General features: G+C 44.3%; 1 protein-coding gene across 2 annotated transcripts in view; it reads right to left on the minus strand.

The window, feature by feature from the left end:
* Window positions 1–10,324: 10,324 nt before the first annotated feature.
* The window catches only part of OTOA (otoancorin), an 81,017-nt gene continuing 64,444 nt past the window's right edge, over window positions 10,325–26,897 (minus strand). For both annotated transcript variants that reach the window (XM_025370732.1, XM_025370733.1), the window contains 6 exons: window positions 25,830–25,985; window positions 18,807–18,949; window positions 18,288–18,424; window positions 17,664–17,761; window positions 13,766–13,961; window positions 10,325–10,584 (listed from right to left, as the gene is read on the minus strand). In XM_025370732.1, coding sequence (XP_025226517.1) covers window positions 10,514–10,584; window positions 13,766–13,961; window positions 17,664–17,761; window positions 18,288–18,424; window positions 18,807–18,949; window positions 25,830–25,985 — 801 coding nt within the window. In that variant the 3' untranslated portion in view covers window positions 10,325–10,513. The remainder of the gene's footprint in view (window positions 10,585–13,765; window positions 13,962–17,663; window positions 17,762–18,287; window positions 18,425–18,806; window positions 18,950–25,829; window positions 25,986–26,897) is intronic.

Below are 26,897 nucleotides of genomic sequence, written 5' to 3' on the forward strand. Positions count from 1 at the left end.
TCACCTCCAAGCTTCCATGCTTTCATTTGTATAGCTAAGCACTTGACAAGACTAGTGAGGGTGTCCAATGATGAAGGCAGTCAAGGATGTTAAATTCCTGACTGTACATCAACAAGGAGGAAAAAACTAACAAACCTGAAACAGTGTGAAAACCAGAAAGTCCTGTCCACAGAGTCAGATGACAAAGTACAACAGGCTGCCATTGAAAAAAATCAGACTAGATAAGAGCAGGTTGCTGTGTGAGCAAACTCAGACCATACAAGAGAACTATAGGCCTCTCCCCTCCAGCGCAGAATTCCTGCCCTGAGTGATGCTAAATCAGGAGGAAGAAAAGCAGGAGATGATATTGGCTACCCTCAGGGGACAGGAAGCATCACCTGGTTGGACTAGCAGACTGCCATTCAAATTTAGATACATAGTCGGGTATGACTCAGTCCCCTGAGGCCAAATGTCAGCAAGGAGAGTGGGAGGAGTAAATCTCTCTCCTCCAATTAGAGTTGTCTCTGGAACAAATCCAGGTCTCAAGGCAAAAGCCTCACACACGATTTTGCTATTTTTTCACCCACGTAAAATTTTCAAAAACAGGATCCCTGTAGCTCATCAGGCGCTCAGGTGCATCAAGGCTGAATTCAGGGTAAAGATTGATGCTGTGGCCCAGGAAGCTGAGGTGCCCATACTCTCTCTGTTCAGGTTATAGAGAAAATGGGTACTTTGTGATCACTTATACCCGTAATAAAAAACAATTTGTGTGCATCCCATGAGCAAGAAAAATAAACAGAAAAAAGAAAGCAACCCAACTACTTGTAAGTATCAGGAAATCCAACCCAAATATGTTGATATAACTGAAAGGTCCAAGAGCAAACCTGCAGGTACGGTTTGATGCAGACGCCAAAATCTTTTGCCAGGACCCAGTGTTTCTCACACCATTTCTTTTTTCTTTTTTTCTTTCCTTTTTTCTTTCTTTCTTTCATTCTTTTTTTTTTTTTTTTTTTTTTTTTTTTTAAACAGGATCTCACTCTGTTAACCAGGCTGGAGTGCGATGGTGCAATCTCAGCTCACTATAGCCTCAACCTCCCAGGCTCAAGCAATCCTCCCACCTCAGCCTCCTGAATGGCTAGGACCACAGGCGTGCACCACAATGCCCAGCTAATTATTTTTATTATTTGTAGAAACAGGGGGTCTCACTATGTTGCCAGGGCTGGTCTCGAACTCCTGGGCTCAAGTGATCCTCCCTCCCACCTAAGCCTCCCAAAGTTCTGGAATTAAAGTGTGAGCCACCGTGCCTGACTCACACCATTTCTTAACTCCATTCTTCTCACTCCATTTCTTAATTTCATTCCTTTATAAAGCTTCTCTTCTTACTCTTTCAAGATAGCTGCCCAATTCATGTGCAGAGGAAAGAGAAGTTCTTTCTCTTTACTCTGACAGTTGAATAAAAAAATCCAAAGCCTGGCTTTCTTTGGTCTATCCCTGAATCAGCCATTATGGCCTGGGGGAATGGAGTATGCTAATTGGCTTAAGGGAATCAGGGCCCAGCACTGGAGTGAAGGTGGGGCTAATGCCACCTAATCCACTGGAGAGTACCAAAAGTGTGCTTCCCCAAAGGAAATTCACAATACTGGAATGTACTGACGAATTGATGCTGAGTCACTATACATGACAAATGCAAAAGATACACATACCAGGCCCCACTCCTTGCAGGAAGCAAAAGATCCTAGAGGGAGAGGCTGACATGGAACAGGATGCCTGACCAATAAAACTTCTTCCAGTGAGGATTCGGAGACATAGTCATACCTTCCAGGCAAAGTAAGGCTCAATTCCAGGCAGCTGTCTATCTCAGCTCCTCATGCACATCAGTCACTTTTGTCTACCCAGCACTTGTTTCTCCCTTATTCAGTTCTCATTGCCGTGTAACGAATTGACAGAAGTGCGTCAACTAAAGCAACACAAATGTATTATCTCACAGTTCTATAGGTCAAAATCCAAGCATGGCTCAACTGGATTCTCTGCTCAGGGTCTCATGGGGCTGAAATCAAGGTGTCAGCTGGAGCTGCAGTCTTATCTAAAGCTCAGGGTCTTCTTCCAGGATGACTGGTTGTTTTCAGACTTCCGTTCCTTCTGATTATCTTGAGATCGGAGGCAGGACTTGACTGTACGTGGGGCTTGGACACCGGGCCAAGTTCAGGACTAACTAAAACAGAGCCGGGAGGGAAGCAACTTTCCCTAAGACACACCCACCAGTGTGCCAGGTCAGTTTACCATTGGCACGGCAATACGTGGGAGTTACCATCCCTTTCCATGGCAATGACCTGATGACCTAAAAGTTACTACCCCTTCCCTAGAAATTTCTGCAGAGACCACCCTTTAATCTGCATATAATTAAAAGCAGATATAAATATGACTACAAAACGGCCTTGAGCTGGTACTGTCTGCTTATGGGGTAGCCCTGCTCTGCAGGAGCCATCATGGAGCTGTAACACTGCAGGAGCTGTAACACCACTGCTTCAGTAAAGCTGTTTTCTTCTACCTCCAGCTTGCCCTTGAATTCTTTCCTGGGCAAGGCCAAGAACCCTCACAGGCTAAGCCCCAGTTTGGAATTCATCTACCCTGCATCACTATGACTGAGGTCTTGTTTTCTTGCTGGCTATCAACCAGAGACCTCTCTTACCTCCTAAAGACCACCCTAGGTCCTTGCCCTGTAGCCTCTCCATAGGCTTTCTCACACTTTGAGTATCTCTGACTTCAGGAAGGACCTAGTCCCTTTTAAAGGTGCACCTGATTAGGTCAGGCCCACCCAGATGCTCTCCCTTTTGATTAACTCAAAATCGACTAACTAGTAGCCCAATCATGGCAGGGCTATTCCATCACATCCTCTAATTGTGCAGCACTGGAGAGGAGGAGATTGCACAGAGTGTGCACACCAGGGAGCAGGGATCTTGGGGGCCATCTCAGAATTCTGCCTTCCACATTTTAGTAGTTGATCTCTTCTGGAATCAGTCCTTTCCCACTCAGTCAATGTTATTTGTGGTAGAATTTAGGGTAATCAGACCTAGCCTTGGCCAACTGGTGTAACCATTGTCTGGGCCACAGTGGTCAGATCAGAAATGGGCACCTGCCTCAAGCAAGCCCGATCAGACCTAATCTGGGGACTTTCGCTGAAGTAACCAGGAAAGATCAATCTCTCTTTCTGGTTATTGCGGAAGTGTTAGGCTGTAATCTTAGAGCTGATGGTGGACACCATGTGCTACGATTCAAATGACCCCTCCAAAACTCATGTTGAAACTTAATCCCAAATGTGGCAGCATTGAGATGTAGGAACTTTAAGAAGCGATTGGATCCCTCTTGAGGGCAGAGCCTTTCCTGACCACCTAATGTTTTATTAAAGCTTATTCTCCACCACCCCTATCCCTACCACCACCATCTGGAGCTCTCAATTCTTTCCTCCAGATTTCGTTTGCTCCATAATATTTATCACTATCTGATATAGGGGTGTGTGGATATGAGTATGTATGTGTGTGCATGTGTGTGTTTACAGTCTGCCACTCCTGGCCCCCAGGAGACTATAAGCTTCATGAAAGCAGGGCTTTGTGTACTGTTGTTTCTGTAGCACGGGGTCCACCAAAAAAAGTAGGTTCTCCATAAATATTTGTTAAATGAATATACTCTGATTCTATCTCCTCCTCTCCTCCAGAATGGATCTAAAGTTTCCCAATCTTTGCCTGAGTGAATGTCCTACTGAGTTCAGTTTTGTTTGAGAAAGGATGTGTGTATGTTCACCCATACACTGCACAAATATGTAATGGACATCAGCCATGACCAGCCTACTGGGGACTGCTTGGCAGTAGCAACACAGAAGTGAACAAGCAGATGAGCCTCCTGCCCACAGAAGCTTACATTCGGGTGGAATACAGGCTGGTGAGTTGCCATGTCAATTCCTCCAACCCCAAACCCTTTCCAGTATGGCAGGTCCTGGAGCTGAACTGGCCACCACTGAGAATCCACCCAGCTGCCCATCAGCATCTCAAGTCCCCTGTTGCAAGATGCCAGGGAGCATGAGAGAGGACCACGGTGGAGAGTGAGCTCTCAATGAACCTGCTGTGGTAGGGAGAAGACGAAGATGGGGCAGATCCCCAGGGGGAAGACAACTTAAGGACAGACTTGTTGAACTGAATCACTTCAAAGGGTCTTCCATCTTCCAGCATGAGCAGAGAAGATGACCACACACCTGGGGGAGAGTCAGATGGCTTCTTCAACTGGAACGTTCTTCCCTAAGGATGAGCTAATATATCATATGACCTGAAAATCCTTCTGGGAGACTCTAGGTAAAAGGGCCTTGATTGCACCAGGGAGAAAAGCTAAGTTATAGATTTGGGAGAAATGAGTGAGTGCTCAAGGTGAAGCAGTTAAGTGAGTCATGAGATACAAAGTCTGCTATGGCAAAGTAGGTGGGACAACCATGTTATGAGTATAAGCTCTGACCCCAGCTTTCGTCTGATTTCTATAACCCCTGATCTTGGAGATGGGAAATAAATGGGTACATGACAGAAGTTAAAGACCATTATCAGGTATCAAGTACCATAGCACTTTTTGGAGGCAGAAGAGCTTGACAAATGTGCATAGCGTGAATAGTAAATGATGGTAAGGGTAAAGGATAAAATGTATCATCTTCCTATCATCAGAATGGGACCAGCACTGTGTAAGGTGGGCATGTTAATGACATGATATATAAGACAGCTTTTGCTACAATAACAAATAACTCCCTAGGCCAGGCACGGTGGCCCATGCCTGTAACCCCAGCACTTTGGGAGGCTAAGGTGGGTGAATTACCTGAGGTCAGGTGTTCGAGACCAGCCTGGCCATCAAGGTGAAACCCTGTCTCTACCAAAAATATAAAAATTAGCCAAGCATGGTGGCACATGCCTGTAATCCCAGATACTCAGGAGGCTGAGGCACTAGAGGCGCTTGAACCCAGGAGGCAGAGGTTGCAGTGAGCCAAGATCACTCCACTGCACTCCAGCCTGGGTGACAGAGCGAGACTCCATCTCAAAAAAAAAAATTGTTTTTAAAGAGAAATAACTCCCAAATCTCAATGGATCCCTATAACAAATATTTGTTTCTTGCTTCTTCAGTCTTCAGGTTGGCTGTGATTATACTGGGTTTGGCTTAGCTGAGCTCAGCTAGGTTCTGCTGAGCTCAGCTTGGCTCAAAGGTTTGGATTGAGTTCAGGTCTGCTCCACATGTCTCTTCACATGAGAAGCAATTACCAAGAGGTCAAGCCAAATCATGCAACACATTTAAAACTTCTGCTGGGGGAAAATATTGAGTCTGCTCGCATTCCAATGACCAAAGCCCAAAGTTAGAAGGGCAAGGAATTAGACTCTAGCTACTGAGATGTACTACAAAGTCACATGGCAAAAAGCTTATAATTCTAATAAAGGAAGTAAGCAGAATCATTGGGAACAATCATCTAGTTTGCCACACACAGAGATGTGCCACAGGGACTCAGAGACTGGAAGGAATTCCCAAGGGCCAGAGTTCTCCTGGGAAACTACAGCGTCCACCATCGCTTCCCAGATTTTATCAGCATCTCTGTAGTCTGGCTCATCAGAGGCCACAACGGAGATAAAGGCAAATAAAGACTTCACCTGCTGGCAAGCTGCAGATATCTCCATGGATCAGTCAAGCCCATGTCCCTTTCTGAAACAATCAGTAATCAGGGAAGTGACAGAAGAAAAGTGTAATACAAACTACTTACGGTATTGGAAGAATCCTAGGAATCGTTGGAGGTCTTGAATGAATTTGAGGAGGGTACTCAGTTCAAGACTACTTTAAGACACACACTTTGTAGATGTCCCAACTAGACACCGTGTGGCCTGGGAATTCTGCAACGTTTACTTTTTTTCAATTATATTATATTATGTTATATTATATTTATAAGCAATACATAATCTTATATGTAAGATTATTACACATATATATTATATATAATACAGATATATAACATAGATATATAATATAGATATTTATATATATTATCTATATATACAATATATTTATATATAAATATCATATATAATATAGCTATATAATATATATTATAGATATCTATATATCTATATATTATATCATATTATATCTAAATATAATCTTATATATGATATGTATCTCATATATTATCTTATATATGATATATTATCATATACATGAGTTATATGCATCTCATACATATTATCTTCCTATATATGAGATATATAGCTCTCACATACATAAGATATGAGATATATAGCTATATCTTATATATATGAGAGCTATATATCTCATATACAAATAGATATAGATATAGATACAGATATACATATAGATCATTCCATCACCCAGGCTGGAGTGCAGTGGTACAATCATAGTTTATTGCAACCTCAAATTTCTGGGCTCAACCGATCCTCCCGCTTCAGCCTCCTGAGTGGCTGGGACTACAGGCATGTGCCACTAGGCAGGGGCTAATTTTTCTTTTTTTGGAGATAGAGTCTCACTCTGTTGCCCAGACTCAGATGCAGTGGTGCGATCTCGGCTGTCTGCAACCTCCACCTCCCAGGTTCAAGCAATTCTCCTGCTTAGCCTCCCAAGTAGCTGGGACAACAGGCATATGCCACCACTCCCAGCTAATTTTTTGTATTTTAGTAGAGACAGGGTTTCACCATGTTGCCCAGGCTGGTCTTGAACTCCTGAGCTCAGATATCTGCCTGCCTAGCCTCCTAAAGTACAGGGATTACAGGATTGAACCACCCACTGCCCCCAGCCCTTTTTTTTTTTTTTTTTTTTTTTAGGGACAGCATTTCCCTATGTTGCCCATGCTGGACACAAACTCCTGGCCTCAAGTGATCCTCCTACTTCAGCCTCCCAAAGTGCTAAGATTATAGGTATGAGCCACCACGCCTGGCCCAATATTTTTAAAGGCCCCTCAAGAGGCAAAAGTGCCTAGTATTGAATATTAAGATGTTTACTGTGTTGTAACTGTCTTCCATAACTTCAGTAAAACAGAGTAAACACACACACGCCCCAAGACACAGTAACCTCTCTTTGGTACTACCAAAGATGTTCACCCATCACAAGCAGCTGTGGCTGAACCCCTGAGTACCAGGACTGGAGAGGATAACTTCATTCTAAGTTCCACTGGATGTTAGGCTGAAGTTGCAGCCCCCATCAAGCCAGGCTTGGTGTCTGGAGGGGGCCTGAAGGTGGAGATTCTGCAAAAGTATCTAACTGGGGTGAAATTCAAAAAATTTAGAAGCCAGAATGGCACAGGTCCTGACTGATAAGAACCAAAGACACCACGCTGTGATCTGCATACAAGTGCCAGTGATCCCTGCCTCCAGCTGAGGAGGGCTGTGGAGGATGGAGGCTAGAAATCCATCAGGAGAGCTGACATTGAAAGGTGAATGGGAGCAGCACCTGCCAGCGTGACCTGCTGCTTTCCTGCATGCAAAGGACTGTGCATTTCAACCTGAGACCGTGAGGTTTCTGCAAGGCATCAGCTAGATTTGTCTTTCTGCCTGGGGCGATCACCAATTATATGTGCTGTGAGGCACACTGGCCTCCCGCCAGAGGAGGAGGCGAAGGGATTTACAGAATCTCTCTCTGATCTGACTTATTAGAGAAGTTAAAGGACACCCATCCAGGAGGCAGCACAGTACAGAGATAAAGAAGTCAGGATTCGAATTTGTGCTATCTGGGAAGCTTAGACAAGATCTCCGTAACCTCTCTCAGGCTCAGTTCCCTCATCTGGAAAATGGGAATCCTAACAGTGCCTACCTGGCAGGAGCATGGCCACAATGAAATGAGCTAATGACACAGTGAAAGCCCTTAGACAGCCTGACCCAGAGTCAGCCCTCTGTAATGGGAGTCATTATTCAAGATGGGAGGAAAGAAACAGGAATTAGAGCAGAAACAAATGAGCAGAAAGAGAGATGAAATACAAAAGCTACATGAAGTTGGCAGTGTGAAGCCTGACTCACAGGAGAGTGGATTTTGTTACTGTTTGCTTTTTCTTGTCCAGGATAATCCAAGACCGGCAGAAAGTGAGAATACCGATTGAGATCCAAGGACATCCTCATGGGAGTCTGTGCAGACACGTTCTCATCAAGCACCCCTCTCCAAGCAGCTGGTCCAGCCCAGCTAAAGTGGGGGCTTCTGTTTGTAAGAAAATTAAGGCGGATCACTTGAGGCCAGGAGTTCAAGACCAGCTTGGCCAACATGGTGAAATCCTATCTCCATCAAAAATGCAAAAATTAGCCGGGCATGGTGGCGCATGCTTGTAAACCCAGCTACTCAGGAGGCTGAGGCAGGAGAATCCCTTGAATCCGGGAGGTAGAGGTTGCGGTGAACCAAGACTGTGCCACCGCACTCCAGTCTGGATGACAGAGTGAGGCTCCATCTCAAAAAAAAAAAAAAAAAAAAAAATTAATGTTCTGTACTTGAGAAGCACCATTTGTTGCCACTTCCCTACCAGGATGAAGGAAAACCAAGTCAGACCTTAAATAACACGTGTAGGATCACACCTTTCACACTGCAGTCTTAGTTTTCTATAAAACCACGTGACCTCTGAAAATACACTCGAGCCTCTGCAATAGCTACTCATGATGCTTCGTAAAATCCACCGCCTTTTATGGGACACCACAGATTTTCGGAAACATGCAGGGTTTTCTTCTTATCTCCAGATGAGGCGTCTACTGTGGATGAGTGACTAGGAGGAGAACCCAAGGTGTGTTGGTGGCAGAACAGAAGCGCCTAGGATGCCACCAGAGAAATGCCCTGCCAAGCAGCTGTGATGCTGTGTTCGAGAAGGTGTTTGCAAACACCACTGCTGCCCCCCTTCCCTGAGCCCTGACTTCCTAAACCTAAGGCTAAAAGCATCTTGGCAATTCCCAGAAGTAACTTCATTCTAGAAGGATCGAGCCAGTGGGCGGAGTTTGCTCAGCCGCACCAGGATCACACCAGTGACTGACTTACCCAACGTATTTTTATTTTTTATTTCAGCCCATTCCCCAAAGCCCAGAGCAACTTAAAACCAGAAGAGCCACCACCATCTCCACCAAAAAAAGGGAATATTTTGAGAGCTTAATGATAACTTCACAGCCAACCAGTCAGCTGAGTCCCAAGGAAATGGAAGACATCTGAAAAATGTATTTTTAAATTGATTTAACGTTGAGCCATGTTAAATGTTTTAATTTCCAACCAATGCAATGCCCACCAAAACATCAATTAGTCCCAGCAATCAGCCAAGAATATTGGCTTCTGCTCAGGGATTCATTTATTTCAGCTCTGCTAAATATCGTAGGGGAGAAATCCAATGTAGCCTGTAGCTTCAAGAAAGTGAAATTAAGCTCAAGTAGAAACTAGATCAGGCCCTGGCTAAAATGGTGCCTTTTCTTGCACTGCCTCTCTCTGGTATCTCTCTAAAGCGAGGGCAGCAACTTGTTTGTAAGGGCCTCGTACTGTTAATAGAAAACACCATTCCTTCCCCACAGGTTCTCTGTCTCCAAGATGGAAAACAAAAGAGGCTGCAATGGGACAGAGAAGGGCTTCCCACTGAGGAGATGAGTGGGCTTAACAATTTGCAAGATCAAAAATCAAAACAATTAAACCCGTGGAGATGGAGGAGAAGGACAGTGAACAGAGGCTGGGAAGGGTAATGGGAGAGTTGTGGGGGGAGGAGGCAGATGGTTAACGGGTACAATAAAATAGAAAGATGAGTAAGACCTACTCTTCCATAGCACAACAGGATGACTATAATCAACAGTCGTTTTTGTTTGTTTGTTTGTTTTTTTGAAACAAAGTCACTCTGTCACCCAGGCTAGAGGGCAGTGGCACGGTCTCTGCCCACTGCAGCCTCCGCCTCCCCAGTTCAAGCAATTCTCCTGCCTCAGCCTCCCGAGTAGCTGGAATTACAGGCGCACACCACCATGTCCAGCTAATTTTTGTATTTTTAGTAGAGATGGAGTTTCACCATGTTGGCCAGGCTGGTCTTGAACTCCTGACCTCAGGTGATCCACCTGCTTCAGCCTCCCACAGTGCTGGGATTACAGGTGTGAGCCACTGTGCCCGGCCCTATAGTCAATAGCAATTTAATTGTACATTTAAAAATAACTGAAAGAGTATAATTGGATTGTTTATAACACAAAGGATAAAGGCTTGAGGTGATGGATACCCCATTTTACATGATGTGATTATTACACATCACATGCCTGTATTAAAACATCTCATGTACCCCATAAATATATATACCTACTATGTACTCACGAAAATTAAAATTTAAAAAAATTAAAAATAATTTGCAAGATCATTTTTAATAATTATTTTTCAGTTTGGATGCATTTTCACCATCATGGCCCCAGGGTCTCCCTGCCCTAGATGAGGGTCTGGATCCAGGGAAGGGTCTCCCACCGTCTGAAGCATTGTGTCTCTACACGCGTTGGCCAGCTGCTTGGGGCAACACAGGACGATGCGCTCAGGCCACTCACCACAGAAACTTAGCCATTAGAACCAGCAGAGGACAACCAAGCCAAAGATCCCACGACAGGGGAGCTCCTAAAAGCAAACACAAAGTAAGAGTACACATGAAGTCCCAGCAGCAAGCAGGTAGACATGTCTTGTCCAACTCCCCGAGTCTCTCTCTGGGACCACTTGATGCAGAGCCTTGATTTGTTCATCTCTTAAATGGGAACAATGACCCTCAAAGAGGAGGAGAGGTGGGGGAGTGAGAATTAAATGAGATTGTGTCAGTCAGCATGTACTAGGGAGCTTGTTAAAAACACCAATTCCAGGATCCCCTGGAGATTCTGATTTAGCAAGTCTGCCAGGAGGCCCAGGAATTTGTATTTTAAGCATCTCTCCCAGGTGATTCTGATATTAAGCAAGTTTAGGAAACAAAAGATTAGGGCTCTGATCCATAGGAAGGGTTCACCCAATGGCAGCCCTCACTTAGGCCTTTGGGGTGAATGAAGGAGGGGCATCCAGGATCTTGCCCAGCCAGGGACATGCAGGGGACATCTTTGTAAGGCACCCTCATCACTTTCTGACACTGCTGTTTCAAGGGAAAACCCGTCACACCTTTCTGCAGGGGATTTGACAACATCCATTAAAAAAAAAATTCAGATAGAGTCTCGCTCTGTCACCCAGGATGGAGTGCAATGGCACCATCTCGGCTCACTGTAGCCTCCGCCTCCCAGATTCAAGCGATTTCCCTGCCTCAGCTTCCCTAGTAACTGGGACTAAGGCACGTGCCACCACACCTGGCTAATTTTTGCATTTTTAGTAGAGACGGGGTTTCACCATGTTGGCCAGCCTCATCTCAAATTTCTGACCCCAAGTTATCTGCCTGCCTCGGCCTCCCAAAATACTGAGATTACAGGCGTGAGCCGCCACGCCCGACCAACATCCATCAAAATTATAAATGCAGACCCTGTGATCTAGCAATCTCACTTTAAAGAGTTTATCCTACAGACATATTTGCACAGATGCAAATTATATCAGGTCAGGAACTGCAGCATTATTCATAACAGAAAAAAAAAAAAAAAAAAAACAACTGAAAGGTCCATCTACAGACCTCTGGTTGAATACAGTTATGGCATAGCCATAAAACCAACAATGGCACAGCTCCTGTGCACAGATACAGAATTTCCTCCAAAGTGTATTGTTAGGTGAAAAATGCAAGGTGCAGAACAAGGTGTATAATAAGCTTTTGTGAAAAGTGCAGAGATCATCTATATTTGATTTGCTGTGTATGCATAGAATATCTCTGGACAAATACATAAGAAGCTGGTAACATTGGTTGCCTCTGGAGAGGGAACTGGGTGGCTGGGGGACCCAGGATGGAGAAAAAGGTTTCACTACATGCCTTTCAGACTTTATATATTTGGAACCCTGTGCATTATCCATTGTGCATATTATCTATTCGTGTAAAACGCTATAACATTTACAAATAACTTTTAAATATATGCATATCATATTTCAATGAAAATTTTGTTGTTGTTGTTGTTTTGAGATGGAGTTTTGCTCTTTTGCCCAGGCTGGAGTGAACTGGCAGGACCTCAGCTCACTGCAACCTCCGCCCCGAGTGTTCAAGCAATTCTCCTGCTTCAGCCTCCCGAGTAGCTGGGATTATAGGTGCCCACCACCAGACCCAGCTAATTTTTGTATTTGTAGTAGAGACAGGGTTTCACCATGTTGGCCAAGCTGGTCTCAAACTCCCGACCTCAGGTGATCCACCCGCCTCGGCCTCCCAAAGTGCTAGGATTACGGGCATGAGCCAATGTGACAAGCCTCAATGAAAAGTATTTTAAAGTAATAATATAATTCATTAAAAGGCATGGTTTGTGTATTCAAGTGCCACCTCTGGCCACTGTGGCTGCAGAAATGGGGAATACCCCAATTCACCATCCCTGTGTGAAGGCAGGGTAGGGAGACATTCAAGTCAGGAAAAGCTAGAGTGGAGGTTTTAGTCAAGCACCAAGTCCTCCGTCTTCTCTGGGTACTTGTCCATGCCGGTACCTACTCCTGGGACACTGTCCACCTCGCTAAGTCCATCTTCTTCTCACCTTGTGTCTCACCTGAGACATCACTGACTTTAGGAGGTTTCCTGACCCATGTGTGTTCCCTGTGTGTTCCCCCTCTCAGCACCTAGCAACTGCCTCATGCTCACCAGGACACATGTCTTCCCTCCCCGCCAGGCTGCACTGAGAGCTCAATGAGGGCAGGGGACATCTCTGGCTTGTTAGAAGCTATCTCCCCAAAGCATGGTCCTAATGTGGTGTTAAGAACAGAAGGCATCACAAAGAAGTGAGAAAGTGAAGGAGAAAGGGGGAGAGATGTAAGAAGGGCATGGGGGAGAAAAAGGAAAGAAGGCCGTGTTCCCAGGATCCAATGCCACTCCCTGGGGAGGCTTCTCTATCTTAGCTCAGCCCTTAGTCATTATCACCCTCGCTGGTCTTGTCAGATTTGAAATATCTTCTTCATTTACAAGAGGGCCTTATCTATCTTGCTCACCTCTGTATTCCCAGCCCCTACGGCAGACTTGGAACATAGCAGGTGCCCAGTAAACATGGATTGAATTAGTTAATATTGGACAAGGCCGGGCTTGGTGGCTCATACCTGTAATCCCAACACTTTGGGAGGCTGAGGTGGGCAGATCACCTGAGGTCGGGAGTTCAAGACCAGCCTGGCCAACATGGTGAAACCCCATCTCTACTAAAAGTACAAAAATTAACCAGGTGTGTGGCACACACCTGTAATCCTAGCTACTTGGGAGGCTGAGGTGGGAGGATCGCTTGAGCCTGGGAGGTGGAGGTTGCAGTGAGCCGAGATCGTGGCACTGCATTCCAGCCTGGGCGACAGGGCGAGACTCTGAGTCAAAATAATAATAATAATAATAATAATAATAGTTAATTATTATTGGATAGTGAGGAGGGAGTTTGCAAAGGAGCCGCTAAAATGAATTTAGTCCTGAGATTCTGATGGGATTCCTTCTGGGTAGGGGCCGGGGAACTGGAAGATTTTTAATGTCCACCACCCAAGTGCAGCCATAGTTGAGAATCATTAATCCTGAAACTTGGTAGAGAAGCTTGATAGGAACTTTGGGTTTTTCACTGAGGGCAGAATCCCCAGTGACTGTCAGAGACCCCGCTCTGAATCTTAAGAATCTTCCCACCCCAGGCCTGACAGGGAGGACAGGGAAGGAAAGTGAGGCTGGGCAGAGGGCGGCTCTGCTCACCTGCGGGAGAACGCGAGGATGAGGTCCTAGTGGGACCGGCGCTAGCGGGCGCGTCTTGCCAGGAGTGAGTCTTGGCGCCATCTAGCGCCTGCTGGAGGCTCTGCAGCTGCAGCGGACTGAGCCGCCGGCGCTGGGCGTGGGTCACCGCCGCGGCGTTCTCCGGCCCCAGGGAGGCGATCTGCTCCGCGGACAGCTCCTGCGGGAGGCAAAGGGGCAGCACCTTCACACGGGTCCCCTCCCCGGATTTCCACACCTCGGGCGTCCGGCACAGGATGCGCACAACTTTGTCATCTCCTTGTGTGTATCATGTGTGGTCCTCTTTAAGATGTTTCCTTAAAATTAGATCACTCTTGCACTACCAAAATAAATGCATTTAAAAATAGAAATTTTAAAATGGAAATTTCCAAAAATGGAAAGCCGCAGACTTGCCATAAGCAAGCATTAAATAGGAGCCGCAAAACAAAGATAAAACAATATTGTTGAATCCTAGCTAGATTTGTCCGCCAACAATATCTGAACCCATGGCCTCTTAAAAAAAAAAAAAAAAAAAAAAAAAAAAAAAGAATATGAAATGTACTATATAGGTGTTAAATTGACACTTCTTCCTTGAGGTAATTAGAAGTACTAACAGAGAGTTGAAAAGAGAGGCATGATTTCCTCCCTATGTGGCAATGTTGTTTAATGCAATGCAAGCCAGCTTCCCAGTGCTTCAAGTCTTCCACCTCCTGAAACACTGATGTGGAGGGGGAAACACAGGTCTTAAAGACCAGAGGCCTGAATTTGAGCCCCTGCTCTGCCACATGCTTGCTGTGTCACCTTCGAAAAATTACACAGCCTCCCTGGGCTTTGGGGATAAATGTGAGACAGCACAGAGAACTCATCTCCTCTGCTGACTGATTCTGATCCTTTGGTTTGACTGCCTGAGCACCATGTGATGAGCTCTGTGAGGGCTCCACGGAGGCAAAATGCAGTCATCTATTGGTGATATCTGCCATGGACAACATGAGTAGGAAATTCTGCTGGCCAGACTATGTCTTCAAAGACTGTGAAGAAGGTGTCTTCTGAAGTCACTTTCAGATCAAAGGACTTGGTGACTTGTTCCGATGGGACTGGAATACGTTGGGATGGCAGGATGCTGCTCTTATAAAGGGGACTCTACATAATCGTGTTTATTTTCTAAAGGCCCTGAACAATCTGGGAAAGATGCTTATGCTCCCTTATCCCTTCCTCTCCTGTCAGTCACCCTCTCCTCCTCTTTTGTCCAGGTAGATACTTCCCTGGAATCATATCCCTCTGTGTAAAGCCCTTCCAGGCACCCCATTCCAGAACACAGTTCAGGCTCCTGGAAAAAACTCTGCCCACCTCTCCAGCCTCACACCTGGCATTCTTCACTCCAGGAGAGTGAGTGCCAATATTTACAGTTCCCGAGAGGAAGCACCTTTCTGTGCACCTCCTTCTGCCTGGTACACTGTTTCTTCTTCATCACTAGCTGTCCTCAAAGATTCAGCATCTGGTCGGTCAAGCGCCGTGGCTCATGCCTACCATCCCAGCACTTTAGGAGGCTGAGGCGGAATGATTAACGGGCCCAGGAGTTCGAGACCAGCCTGAGCAACACAATGAGACCCCATCTCTACAAAAAGTTTTTCTTAATTAGCCAAATGTGCAGTCCTAGTTACTTAGGCTGACGTGAGAGGATTGCTTGAGCCCAGAGGATCAAGGGTGCAGTGAGCCATCATTGTGCCAGTGCACAGCCTGGGCAACAGAGTAAGACTTTGTCTCAAAAAAATTAAAATTCAGCATCACCTCCTCTCCTCTCACTACACACACACACACACACACACACACACACACACATACACGTTGGGGTGGGCACATAGGTGCTTTTTTGGCTTCCATATACCATTAACACAGAGTCTGTATTCTAAAAATTATCTCTTTTATCAATGTTGCTGACTTGCGACCCACAGGCCAGACTGAATCTCTAGGCCTGCAGCACTGTGTTTTCAAAAATAAATTCAGATTGGCTGCCAACATTTAATTATCAAGCGATTCCATATGAAAATGAAGATTTCTGACTTCTTCTTGAAAAAAGTAAAAAGGAAAATTCAGCAATCCTGGGCCCACGTGGCCACACTGCATGAATGTGCTAGGGATGAGAAGCAGCCTCCACATTTAGACAGGGCTCTCCAGTTCACTTCGGTCTCTACCCAGCCTACTGCACCTTGTGTTACCTTTCAGGCCCCTGAAGGCACTGTGTGATAACCCCTTCACCTGTGCATCCTTAGGTGCACCTACCCTGGAGCCTGCCACAATGTAGGTGATTGGTAGGGATTTCTGGAATAGATAAATACCTGTACAAAGAAGCAGCACAACAGCACTCCAAACAAGACCAAGAGAAAGCGCTTAGCAAAATGCCAGCATCCAAGACCAGGCTGCTTGTCCCATGCAGACTGCCCCAGAGTGGAAACAGGTATTTGCTCAATGGCCTTAAGGACTGCTATTTATTGCCCTCCGACAGCTATTATGCCTGCAATGTGCTCGGAACTGTCCGAGGTGCTGAAATGATTGAAGGTCGGCTATCTTTCTTGAAATGAACAAGTGATGTGGCACCAGGGGAGTTTGTTGAGCCTGATTTGTGTGTTTTATCCAGAAGTGGTGGACAAAATGTATTCCCACATTACCCAGCAAACAGGAACACCAGGGTCACTGCCTCCTCATCAGAGCAGACTATTCCCACCAAATACTCCCCTAATCTTGTACACAGACAGAAAAAAAAGGACCTGTCATTAGATACCCTGCTTCCCTTACTTCAGTTGATCCAATTCCACCCTCTCAATTTTTTCCATAGCAGTTTTTCACCTGTCCTCTTGTGATTTTCCTAATATTTTTCTTTAAATCAACTAAAAATATATATATAGAGAAAAAAATACATATATATATATATATACACACAGAGAGAGAGAGAGAGATGGAGTTTCACTCTTGTTGCCCAGGCTGGAGTGCAATGGTGTGGTCTCAGCTCACTGCAACCTCTGTCTCCCTGGTTCAAGCAATTCTCCTGCCTCAGCCTCCCAAGTAGCTGGGATTACAGGCATCCACCACCACGCCCAGTTAACGTTGTATTTTTCATAGAGATGGGGTTTCACCATGTTGGCCAGGCTGGTCTTGAACTCCTGACCTCAGGTGATTGGCCTGTCTCAGCCTCCCAAAGTGTTGGGATTACAGGCGTGAACCACCGTGCCTGACCTAAATCAACTAAAATATTTTTATTTAATTGTATTTTAAAAGGAAATATTAAAAGGTCCACAATCCCTCATCTGCAATTCTGAAGTCCAAAAATAATCTGAAAACTGAAAGTTTTCCCCCAAAGTTTAAGTCAAACTTATTTATCAGCAAAACTTGACCTGAAGTGATGTGAGGCTATTTATTTATAATCTCTATTTATTTCAATTAGTGTGGCTTCTCACAGATTTCTTCACAGAAATATTAATGTGTTTGCTTACAAGGTGCTTCCCCAGGCACTGCTGGGGGTATGAAGTTACATACAGTAAATGTACAGGATAATCTTTTTAAAATCTGAGAAATTCTCAATTCTGAACTATATCTGTCCCCAAGGGTTTTCGTAAGGGTTTATGAACCTCATAACACCATAAATAGAAAATCAGTACCACCTGCTAGAAGAAGAGAAGGTGACCATGAAAATAAATATAATTAAAACACATATGTAATTTTAAGAAAAAGTATTTTTCAAAAACACCTAAACTCATATAGATCTCCCCTGACCCCATCGGCAGAGTCTGGCCACAAGTGTCTAAATTCTAAGGCCCATCATCTGTTTCCCTGTGTGATTTGAAATGGGGTCAAGCTCCCCTTTCTCCTTGAAGAACTGAGCACCTACTTTGAATATCTCATCAGGAAGGCATTTTATTGCTGATGGCTGGAAATATGGCATCAAATCTTTGTCAAGCATCCGGAGCTCTGCCTTAGTTAATCCAGCTGGGGAGAAAAAGGAATCACAGGGGTTTAGTTCAAGCCATCAGAACTCCGCTTGTTTTATTAATGGTGCTTCATAATGCTCAGATCTGAGTGTTCTAGGCAAGCATCATTCCTTACAAAAGGCCCTGGAAATCACACTGGGGAATCAAGTTCCTTCATCAACTCAGGAAAAAAAAAAAAAATGTGGGTCACATTAGCCCTGATTGGCCTCCTACAGTGAAACGCATGCCCAGAAGGAACTTCAATTTACACACTTTCAAATTTTGTATAAAACTACTTAGGGGTCAATTAAATCACATTCTAAACTAGTGGTTTTCCAAACTTTAGTGTACACAAGGATCTCCAAGAGAGCTTGTTTTAAAAGCAGATTTGCAGACTCACCCTCTGCAACTTCAAATCATGAAATATAGGTTCTACTGTAATGCCACTGATGTTTGCTACACGTGGCCAAGGATCATGTTTTATTTTGTGTCCCCACATTTAAGTTTGGAAAGGGAGAGAAAGGCATGCTCAGGGTGAGTCTTACCTGCAATGGTCCCAAGCTCCTGCAAGACAGGACTGGTCCACTCAGTGGGATCCCCAAACACGACTTCAGCCTTCCTCTTAAACTCAGCTAAGACATGCGTGCTGCAGAGCAGGGTCCCAATTCTGGCCACTACCACCCTGGTAGTGGTTAAAGAGGGAGGGATATAATCTGAGTTTGGACTCTTCAGCCAAAACCAACCAAACAAACACACACCACACACACACACACACACACACACACACACACACACACACACACAATGTGCAGAAGTTAGGTAGGCTCAGCAGGCAGAGCAGATCCAGCTTATCCCATTAGCCCAGTGGGATTTTAGCCCAGAAAGGTGCCAAGTGTCAGGAGGTGGAATATCTAGATGGATGGATGGATGGATGGATGGATGGATGGATGGATGGATGGATGGATGGATGGATGGATGGATGGATGGATGGATGGATGGATGGATGGATGGATGGATGGATGGATTAACCCATTTGCCATTTTGCACATTCATATTTTAGTTACCTGAATTCTGAGATCTTTATAAGTGGGATTTCAGTTATGTTTATAGCACACAGGGTTGCACCAAGTCCTACCAAATGAAAGCTCTTCAGGTCCTGGATATTGTATCCTGAATCATCCAGGAACCCTTGCAAAATGGATTCAGCCTAAAAAATATAGTAAGAATAAAAGATAAACTCTCCAGGAATGATCGAGGTCCCCAGGCCTGAGGGGATTAATAAGCTGTTGCTGTAGTCTTCTGACTGATCTCCCATCCTACTCCTCAGGAATCCCCACCCCAAACCATCCTGGCCTCTGCATCCAAGTTAATGTCCTTAAGATGCTACTTCAACTGAGTATGTCCCCTACTGTGGAGGTGTCTTCAGGCAATGAATCTCTTATATCCTTCACCAATATTAAAGGCACTTGTGTCCTGTGTCTGTGTCTGCTGCTTAGTTCCTTCAGTCACTCTTATGACCTTCAGACACTTTGGACATACAACTTCTTCTGCATCAAGATTGAAACTTTTCCAGTATCTTTTTCCACAATGTTTCTTTTTCTTTTCCTTCTTTCTTTCTTTTTTTTTTTTTTTCTTTTTTTGGAGATGGAGTCTTGCTCTGTCACCCAGACTGGAGTGCAGTGGCACACTCTCAGCTCATGCAACCTCCGCCTCCCCAGGTTCAAGCAATTCTCGTGTTTCAGCCACCCAAGTAGCTAGAATTACAGGTGCACATCACCACATCTGGCTTTTTGTATTTTTTGTAGAGACAGGATTTCACCATGTTGCCCAGGCTAGTCTCGAACTCCTGACCTCGAGTGATCTACCCACCTCAAGATCCCAAAGTGCTGGGATTACAGGCATGAGCCACCACACCTGGCCTTTCCACAACCTCGCAACAAAACCTTATAATTTCCTGTCTCTTTGCCTTTGTTCAAACCCATCCTTTCATCTGAAATGCCCTTCTGCACTTCCAAGTGCAGCCATCCTTTTTTTGGGGGGGGAGGGGCAGTGTCAACTCAAATGTCACCTTCTTCATGACGTTTCAGCCAGAATGATTTTTTCTTCCTTTATGGTCCTACAGAAATATGTTTACCCCTTCAATTCCAATGTTTACTCTTCAATTCCAGAGAGTAACACACAAAATGCTTTGGTGTCAAAATATTTTAAACTAAGCCTTGATTTAAGGGGGCTGATGCATAGGTCTTCATAATTCTAGCAGTGGCTATTCATCATTCATGACTTCCTCTGGAGAACCACCTCTCTTGTATTCCTACTTCATGTGGTTCAGTCAAAGCTAACTGCACCAAGTTCCAGGAGTGATGAAATTCAATTCATACCTTAGCCTAGCTGCAGTCACTGGTTCTGGATAGGACATGTGATTTAACCAGAGTCAACCAGAACCAAATTTTGAGTGGAGCATTAGGAGAAGAGCTTTCTTTACTCTGGACTTGAACTTAGAAGGATATACACAAGGATCTGCTGGAACCTACCACATGCAGGAATACAGCCTGTCTCTCAAAGAAAAGCAAAGTTCAAAAACATGATAAGAAACAGATTCCCACCAAGAGTGTTAAAGATCCTGGATCCAGCTGTATCTGAACACTACCCCTGAACTTTCCAGTTATGGGAATCAATCAATTCCCTTTTTATTTATTTATTTTTTTTTTTGAGACAAGGTCTCACTCTGTCATCCAGCCTGCAGTGGCATGATCTCTGCTCACTGCAACTTCCCTCTCCTGGGTTCAAGCGATTCTCATGCCTCAGCCTCCCAAGTAGCTGGGATTACAGGCAGGCACGAACACACCTGGCTAATTTTTGTATTTTTAGTAGAGAAGTAATTTCACTGTTGGCCAGGCTGGTCTCAAACTCCTGACCTCAAGTGATCTGCCCGTCCCAACCTCCCAAAGTGCTAGGATTACAGGTGTGAGCCACCACACACTGTGCTCAGCCCCTTTATTTGATCAAGCCGGTTTGTGTTGGGTTTTCTGCCACTTGTAACTAAACATGTGCTGATTCATTCGATCTACCTGTGTAGGACCTGAGAAAGCATCCAAGCCAATCCTATGAAGATCAGCTATAAAATAACGTCTAGACTGGGCACGGTGGCTCACCCCTGTAATCCCAGCACTTTGGGAGGCCGAGGCAGGAGGATCACTTGAGGTCAGGCGTTTGAGACCAGCCTGGCCAACATGGTGAAAGCTTGTCTCTACACAAAAATACAAAAATTAGCCAGGCGTGGTGGCATGTGCCTATGGTCCCAGCTACTTGGGAGGCTGAGGTGGGAGGATTGTTTGAGCCCGGGAGGTGGAGGTTGCAGTGATCCGAGATTGTGCCATTGCACTCCAGCCTGGGTGACAAAGTGAGACTCTGTCTCACAAAATAAAGTCTGGTTCCTTCAGTGCTCAAGGGAGCAAGTAAAAGAGATTATGAGACCTCACAAGGCAAAGATGAGGAGACATCCAAGGACAGACCGCTAATTGAAAGTGAAAATCACAGGCTAGAGTCAATCTTCCCATCTCTCTCTCTCTCTGTCTGTCTTTTTTTTTGGACAGAGTCTCACTCTTTCACCCAGGCTGGAGTGCAGTGACATGATCTTGGCTCACTGCAACCTCTATCAAGCAATTCTCATGCCTCTGACTCCTGAGTAGCTGGGATTACAAGCATCCACCACCACACCCAACTAATTTTTTGTGTTTTTAGTAGAGACAGGGTTTCCCCATTTTGGCCAGGCTAGTCTCAAACTCCTGACCTCAAATGATCTACCCACCTCAGCCTCCCAAAGTGCTGGGATCACAGGCATGAGCCACCATGCCCAGCCCCCATCTCCCTTTAATGTTAGTCATCCCTATCACACAATATAAATCATTAAGGTGTCGAGAGAAAGTGTTGAGGAAGATTGTGAAATGTTGCAATGAAATTCCATTTTCATGGGCTGGTGCTTCCCACCCCTCAGGTCTGTTTAAATGCTACCTACTCAGAGAAAACTGCCCTCTGAACTCTTTCACCTCAAACAGCCCTTCATTCCACTATTCCCATGAGTACCTTGTCCATTTTCTGCATCACTTATCATTATTTTTCAAATTTTTCACTTTGATTACTCACTTTTTTGTCTGTAACACCAAGTAGGTGCCCAAAAGAAAAGGACCATATCCAGGTAGTTTACCACTGAGTCCCCAGCACCTAGCATAATGCCTGCCACACAGTAGGAGTTCAATAAGTACTTCTTGAGTAAATGAATGAATGAATGAATGAAACAACATCTGAGTGAGTGACTTACAGAAGTCATGGGCAATATATAGTCTTTGACATGCTTCACTTTGCTGCCTTCATGTAATAGACTGGCTTCAGGAAGACTTCTCATGTTTCTGAAAATCGGACTGGTCAGTGTCCTCATCAAGTTGTCCTCCATGATTACAAAGCTCACAGCTACTATGGGGGCGGGGGATTCAGTAACACCATGCTTAGACTTATATGTCATTGACTTAATGGGACTGTATATCAAAAGTGGTAATAGCTAACATTTATTGAGTGCATACTGTGTGCTGGCACTACTTTGACCACTTTACACATACTATCTCATCTAATCCTCCTAAATAACCCTATGAGGTAAGTATTAATAGTTTCCCTAGTTTGCAGACGAGCAAACTGAGGCATGGAGAAGTGAAGTAACTAGGCCAAGATCACATAGCTAGAAAATGATCATTCTGGCCAGGCACAGTGGCTCACACCTGTAATCCCAGCACTTTGGGAGGCCAAGGCGAGTGGATCACCTGAGGTCGGGAGTTCGAGACCAGCCTGACCAACATGGAGAAACCCTGTCTCTACTAAAAATACAAAATAAGCCGGGTGTGGTGGTGCATGCCTGTAATCCCAGCTAATCAGGAGGCTGAGGCAGGAGAATGGCTTGAACCTGGGAGGCGGAGGATGCAGTGAGTGGAGATCTTGCCATTACACTCCAGCCTGGGCAACAAGAGCAAAACTCCATCTAAAAAAGAAAAAAAAAAAAAAAGAAAGAAAAAAGAAAATGATGGTTCTAGCATCAAAACCCAGGCAGTCTGAATCCATGGCCTATACTCTTAGCCAGTGAAGGTGTTTGGCTGTGGAGAAAAGATGGAGATTCAAGTTAGCTTTCAAATTTTTCTTATTAAGTCTTCACAATCAGGTTTCACTAGTTGACTCAGAGCAATTTGGGCTCCTCAACTCTCAGCAATGCTCACTTTAAAATGAAAGTGCAAAAATACAATTTAAATAAAATTACTTTGAAGATGTGGTATTAAATTGTCCTTGCCACTGAAACCCGGAAAATGCAAGCTCAGCCTGCAAGGTGATAAGTTAAAACATATTTCCTTGAGTGACTAGACCAGCGTATATGTAATGATTCCAAGACAATTAACACCAACACTTTTAGGAAATATTAACTGTTGAAAAATGAATAGCTTTAAGATTTCAATCCCTCTGTTCATCCCTCTGGCTTCTATAATAGTTATTTTCCTTATATTGGTTTTTGAGCTGAACTATCTGTTAATGTAGTTCCGTCAGGTCTGACTATTAATCTAGAAACATGCATTTAAGGTTTGATTGGGAGCTAAAGTTGAAGAACTGACTGCAAATGATACATGCAAATGTTAGGTTTTCATATCCTCTTCAAACATATTGATAAATCTCACTGCCATCCATGAGAATTAAAATCGGTGCGAAAGGAAAGAGATACCCTAGTTTCTAAGTTGGATGTATTTTTCCGTTTCTCCCAGACTGCAAATAGAATGATTTTAATAGCACAGTGTGATGTGGCACTTCTCAAACTAGTCAAAACCAGTTTTAGAGTCAAAGAACCATGGGACGATAGAATATCAGACTGAAAGGAACCTCTGAGTGTTGGGGCTAACCCTCTCATCTTGCAAAGGAGCAGACTAACCCAGAGAAAGGGGCTGTGATGATGGTGATAATGATATGATGATGTTGATAATGACAACGCAATGATGTCAATATCAACTATGAAAACAGCTAATTTTTATTGAATACTATGTACCAGACATTGTTCAAAACATTTGACTCATGTAATCTTCATGGCCAGGTATTTAACTCATGTAATCTTCATGGCCAGGATCTGCATGTTGCCCAGCTCTAGGGGGGCACCACTCACACTGTATTCTGTTTGAATGGTGCCACTCAGAGTTATGAAACAAGGCAACCGTGATTACAAAAAGCTCATAAGAGTAGGGGGACATTCACTGGTTTTGGCTGCTCAGCATCCACACTTTTCTTTGGAAAATTACCCTCTATTAGCTTCCTATTGCTACTCTACCAAATTACCACAAATACAGTGGCTTTAAAAAATACACATTTATTCTCTTATAGTTCTGGAGACTGTACATCCTAAAATGGACTAGAAGGATAGGTTCTTTCTGGGAGATCTAAGAATTCATTTTCTTGCTTTTTCTAGCTTCAAGAGGCCACCTGCATTTTCTTGGCTCACAGCCCCATCCTCCATCTCCAAAATCAGCAGCAGAGCACCTTCAGATCTCTTTCTAGTCCTTCTGCTTCCATTATCATGTCACCTTCTCTATCTATGACCCTCCTTGCTCCTTCTTAAAAGGACCCTTGTGATTATATTGGGCCCACCCAAATAATCCAAGACAACCTCCCCATCTCAAGATCCTTAATCACATCTTCAAAGTCCCTTTTGCTCCATAAGTTAACATATTCACAGCTTCTAGGGGTTCAGACATGGACACCTTTGGAGGACCGTAATCAGCCTACCACATATCCTTCCCCACGCGGCTCATGTGGTCATGAGATGGTGATAAGATGGACTCCACTCCCTGATGCACGCCTCGCCAACCAACATATTCAACCCCTGACCAGAGTGGTTGCTCAGGGGTGGGCAACTCCATGAGTGGAGTCAATGCTGGGGTTTTTCCAAAAACTAATAAAGAAGTGGCACATTTTTATGGACTTGTTAATTAGTTTGTATATAAGCCTAGTGCTGAAAATGACTGCTGAGAGAGCTGCCTGAGAATGAAGATAACATGGAAGGGCTAAGATTTCCCTTTCCAGCAGTACAGTGGATTAGACACCCTAAACTTCTCTCCCAATCAAAACAATTAAAATTCTGGGGAAAACTTTTTCATCCCATGAAGGATTAATTAACATAGGAATTGTCCACCCACCATAAACAACTAGAAAATTTAACAAAATATATCAGACAACTGCATCCGGATATGGAACAACACAGAATCATAATCCCAAAAGAAGAAAAACAAACAAGATCAGCCCTAAAATTACCCTCACTTACTGCCAAAAAGCAGTTTCCAGGACATAGATCAGGAAGAGGAACCACAACACGCCCAGTGGCCCAGTCGAGTTGAGGATACAGAGATCCAAGTTGAGAGAGGCCAAGGCACTTATCACTTGTGGGGCAAAGTATTAGACAGGAGGAAACTGCAGAGAGTTCCAGAAATCTGCAGAGATGTCTAGTACTGACTGCTAATTTGCACATGCAAAGAGTGAAACTCCACATAGGCAGGAAAAGAGTCATCAGTAATCAGAAAGGATTAGGCTGAGCAACTTCCAGAGCTCATGTGAAGCTGGAAATAGTTCACGTTCTCACCAGCCAGAGTAGAGAGGTCTTGGATACATGGAGCATTAGGTAGTGTCCTCAAAGGAATCATGTCACAGTAATGATGATAAATTAACCACAGAATAAAGGTCACTCTGGACTTGCCCTAACAAAACTCAAAAGGAAGCATCAAAAGGATCAAGCTGATTTGAAAGTAACTTAAGTGTACGACAGAACAAAGCCCAATACTCTTCAAAGAACTACAACTAAATCAAATACTCAACAATGTAAAATCCACAATGCTTATCACCCAATCAAAATTGCTACGCTTGCAAACAAAAAAAGAAAATACGACCCAGAACTAAGATAAAAATCAGTCAACAGCAACGGACTCAAACATGACAGTGATGACGAAATTAACAGTAAAGATACAAAGGCAGCTCTTACAAATACGGAATAGTTAAAAGACCCAGAAACATCCACCCACCTGTCTCGGGCTCCATTCTGTTTGCTGGGTTAGAAAAGCCACAGTGTCTATGGAACTGAGGTTCAGCTGCTCCAGCTCACTCTCATTAAGAGCCAGAGCAATGCGCCCTAGGGAGGCGATATGGTGTTCTCTCCAGTAAGAAGGCATGTCCCAAACCTTTAGGCAAAAAAAGAAAACAGAATAGACTGAACACTGGTGATGGTATTTACACTATGATTTGAATGTTTGTACCCCCCTAAAATTCATATGTTAAAACCTAATCTCCAATGTGATAATATTAGAAGGTTGGGCCTTGGGAGATGATTAGGTCATAAGGGTGGAGCTCTCATAAGTGGGATTAGTGCCCTTGTAAAAGAGCCCCCAGAGAGCTAGCTACAAGCTAGCCCCTTTCCACCATGTGAGGACACAGTGAGAAGGCACCATCTATGAAAAATAAGCCCTTACCAAACATTGGATCTGCCAATGCTTCAATTTTTGATTTCTCACCCCCCAGAACTGTGAGAAATAAATTTCTGTTTGTAAGTTATCAGTCTACGATATTTTGTTATAGCAGCCTGAATGGACAAAGACAGTATCTAAAACAGACATAAGGAGGCCAGGTGCGGTGGCTCACACCTGGAATCTCAGCATTTTGGGAGGCCAAGGCATGTAGATCACACGAGGCCAGGAGTTCAAGATCACCCTGGCCAACATAACGAAACTCTGCCTCTACTAAAAATACAAAAAAACAAAAATTAGCAGTGCATGGTGGCACACACCTGTAATCCCAGCCACTCGGGTGGCTGAGGCACAAGACTCACTTGCAGAAGTTGCCGTTAGCCAAGATGGTGCCACTGCACTCCAGCCTGGGTGACAGAGCAAGACCCTGTCTCAAAAAAATAAAAATAAAACAGACATAGGGAAACCTACTGTGCAGCATGGTGACCATAGTTGATAATAATGTGTTGAATACTTGAAAATTGTGAAGAGAGTAGATGTTAAATATTCTCACAACAAAAACTGACAGCTGACAAGTATGAAAGGTGATTGACATGTTAATTAGCCTGCTTTAACCATTCCCCAATGTAT

The sequence above is a fragment of the Theropithecus gelada genome, chromosome 20 (assembly GCF_003255815.1).
Source record: "Theropithecus gelada isolate Dixy chromosome 20, Tgel_1.0, whole genome shotgun sequence".
Taxonomy (NCBI): domain Eukaryota; kingdom Metazoa; phylum Chordata; class Mammalia; order Primates; family Cercopithecidae; genus Theropithecus; species Theropithecus gelada.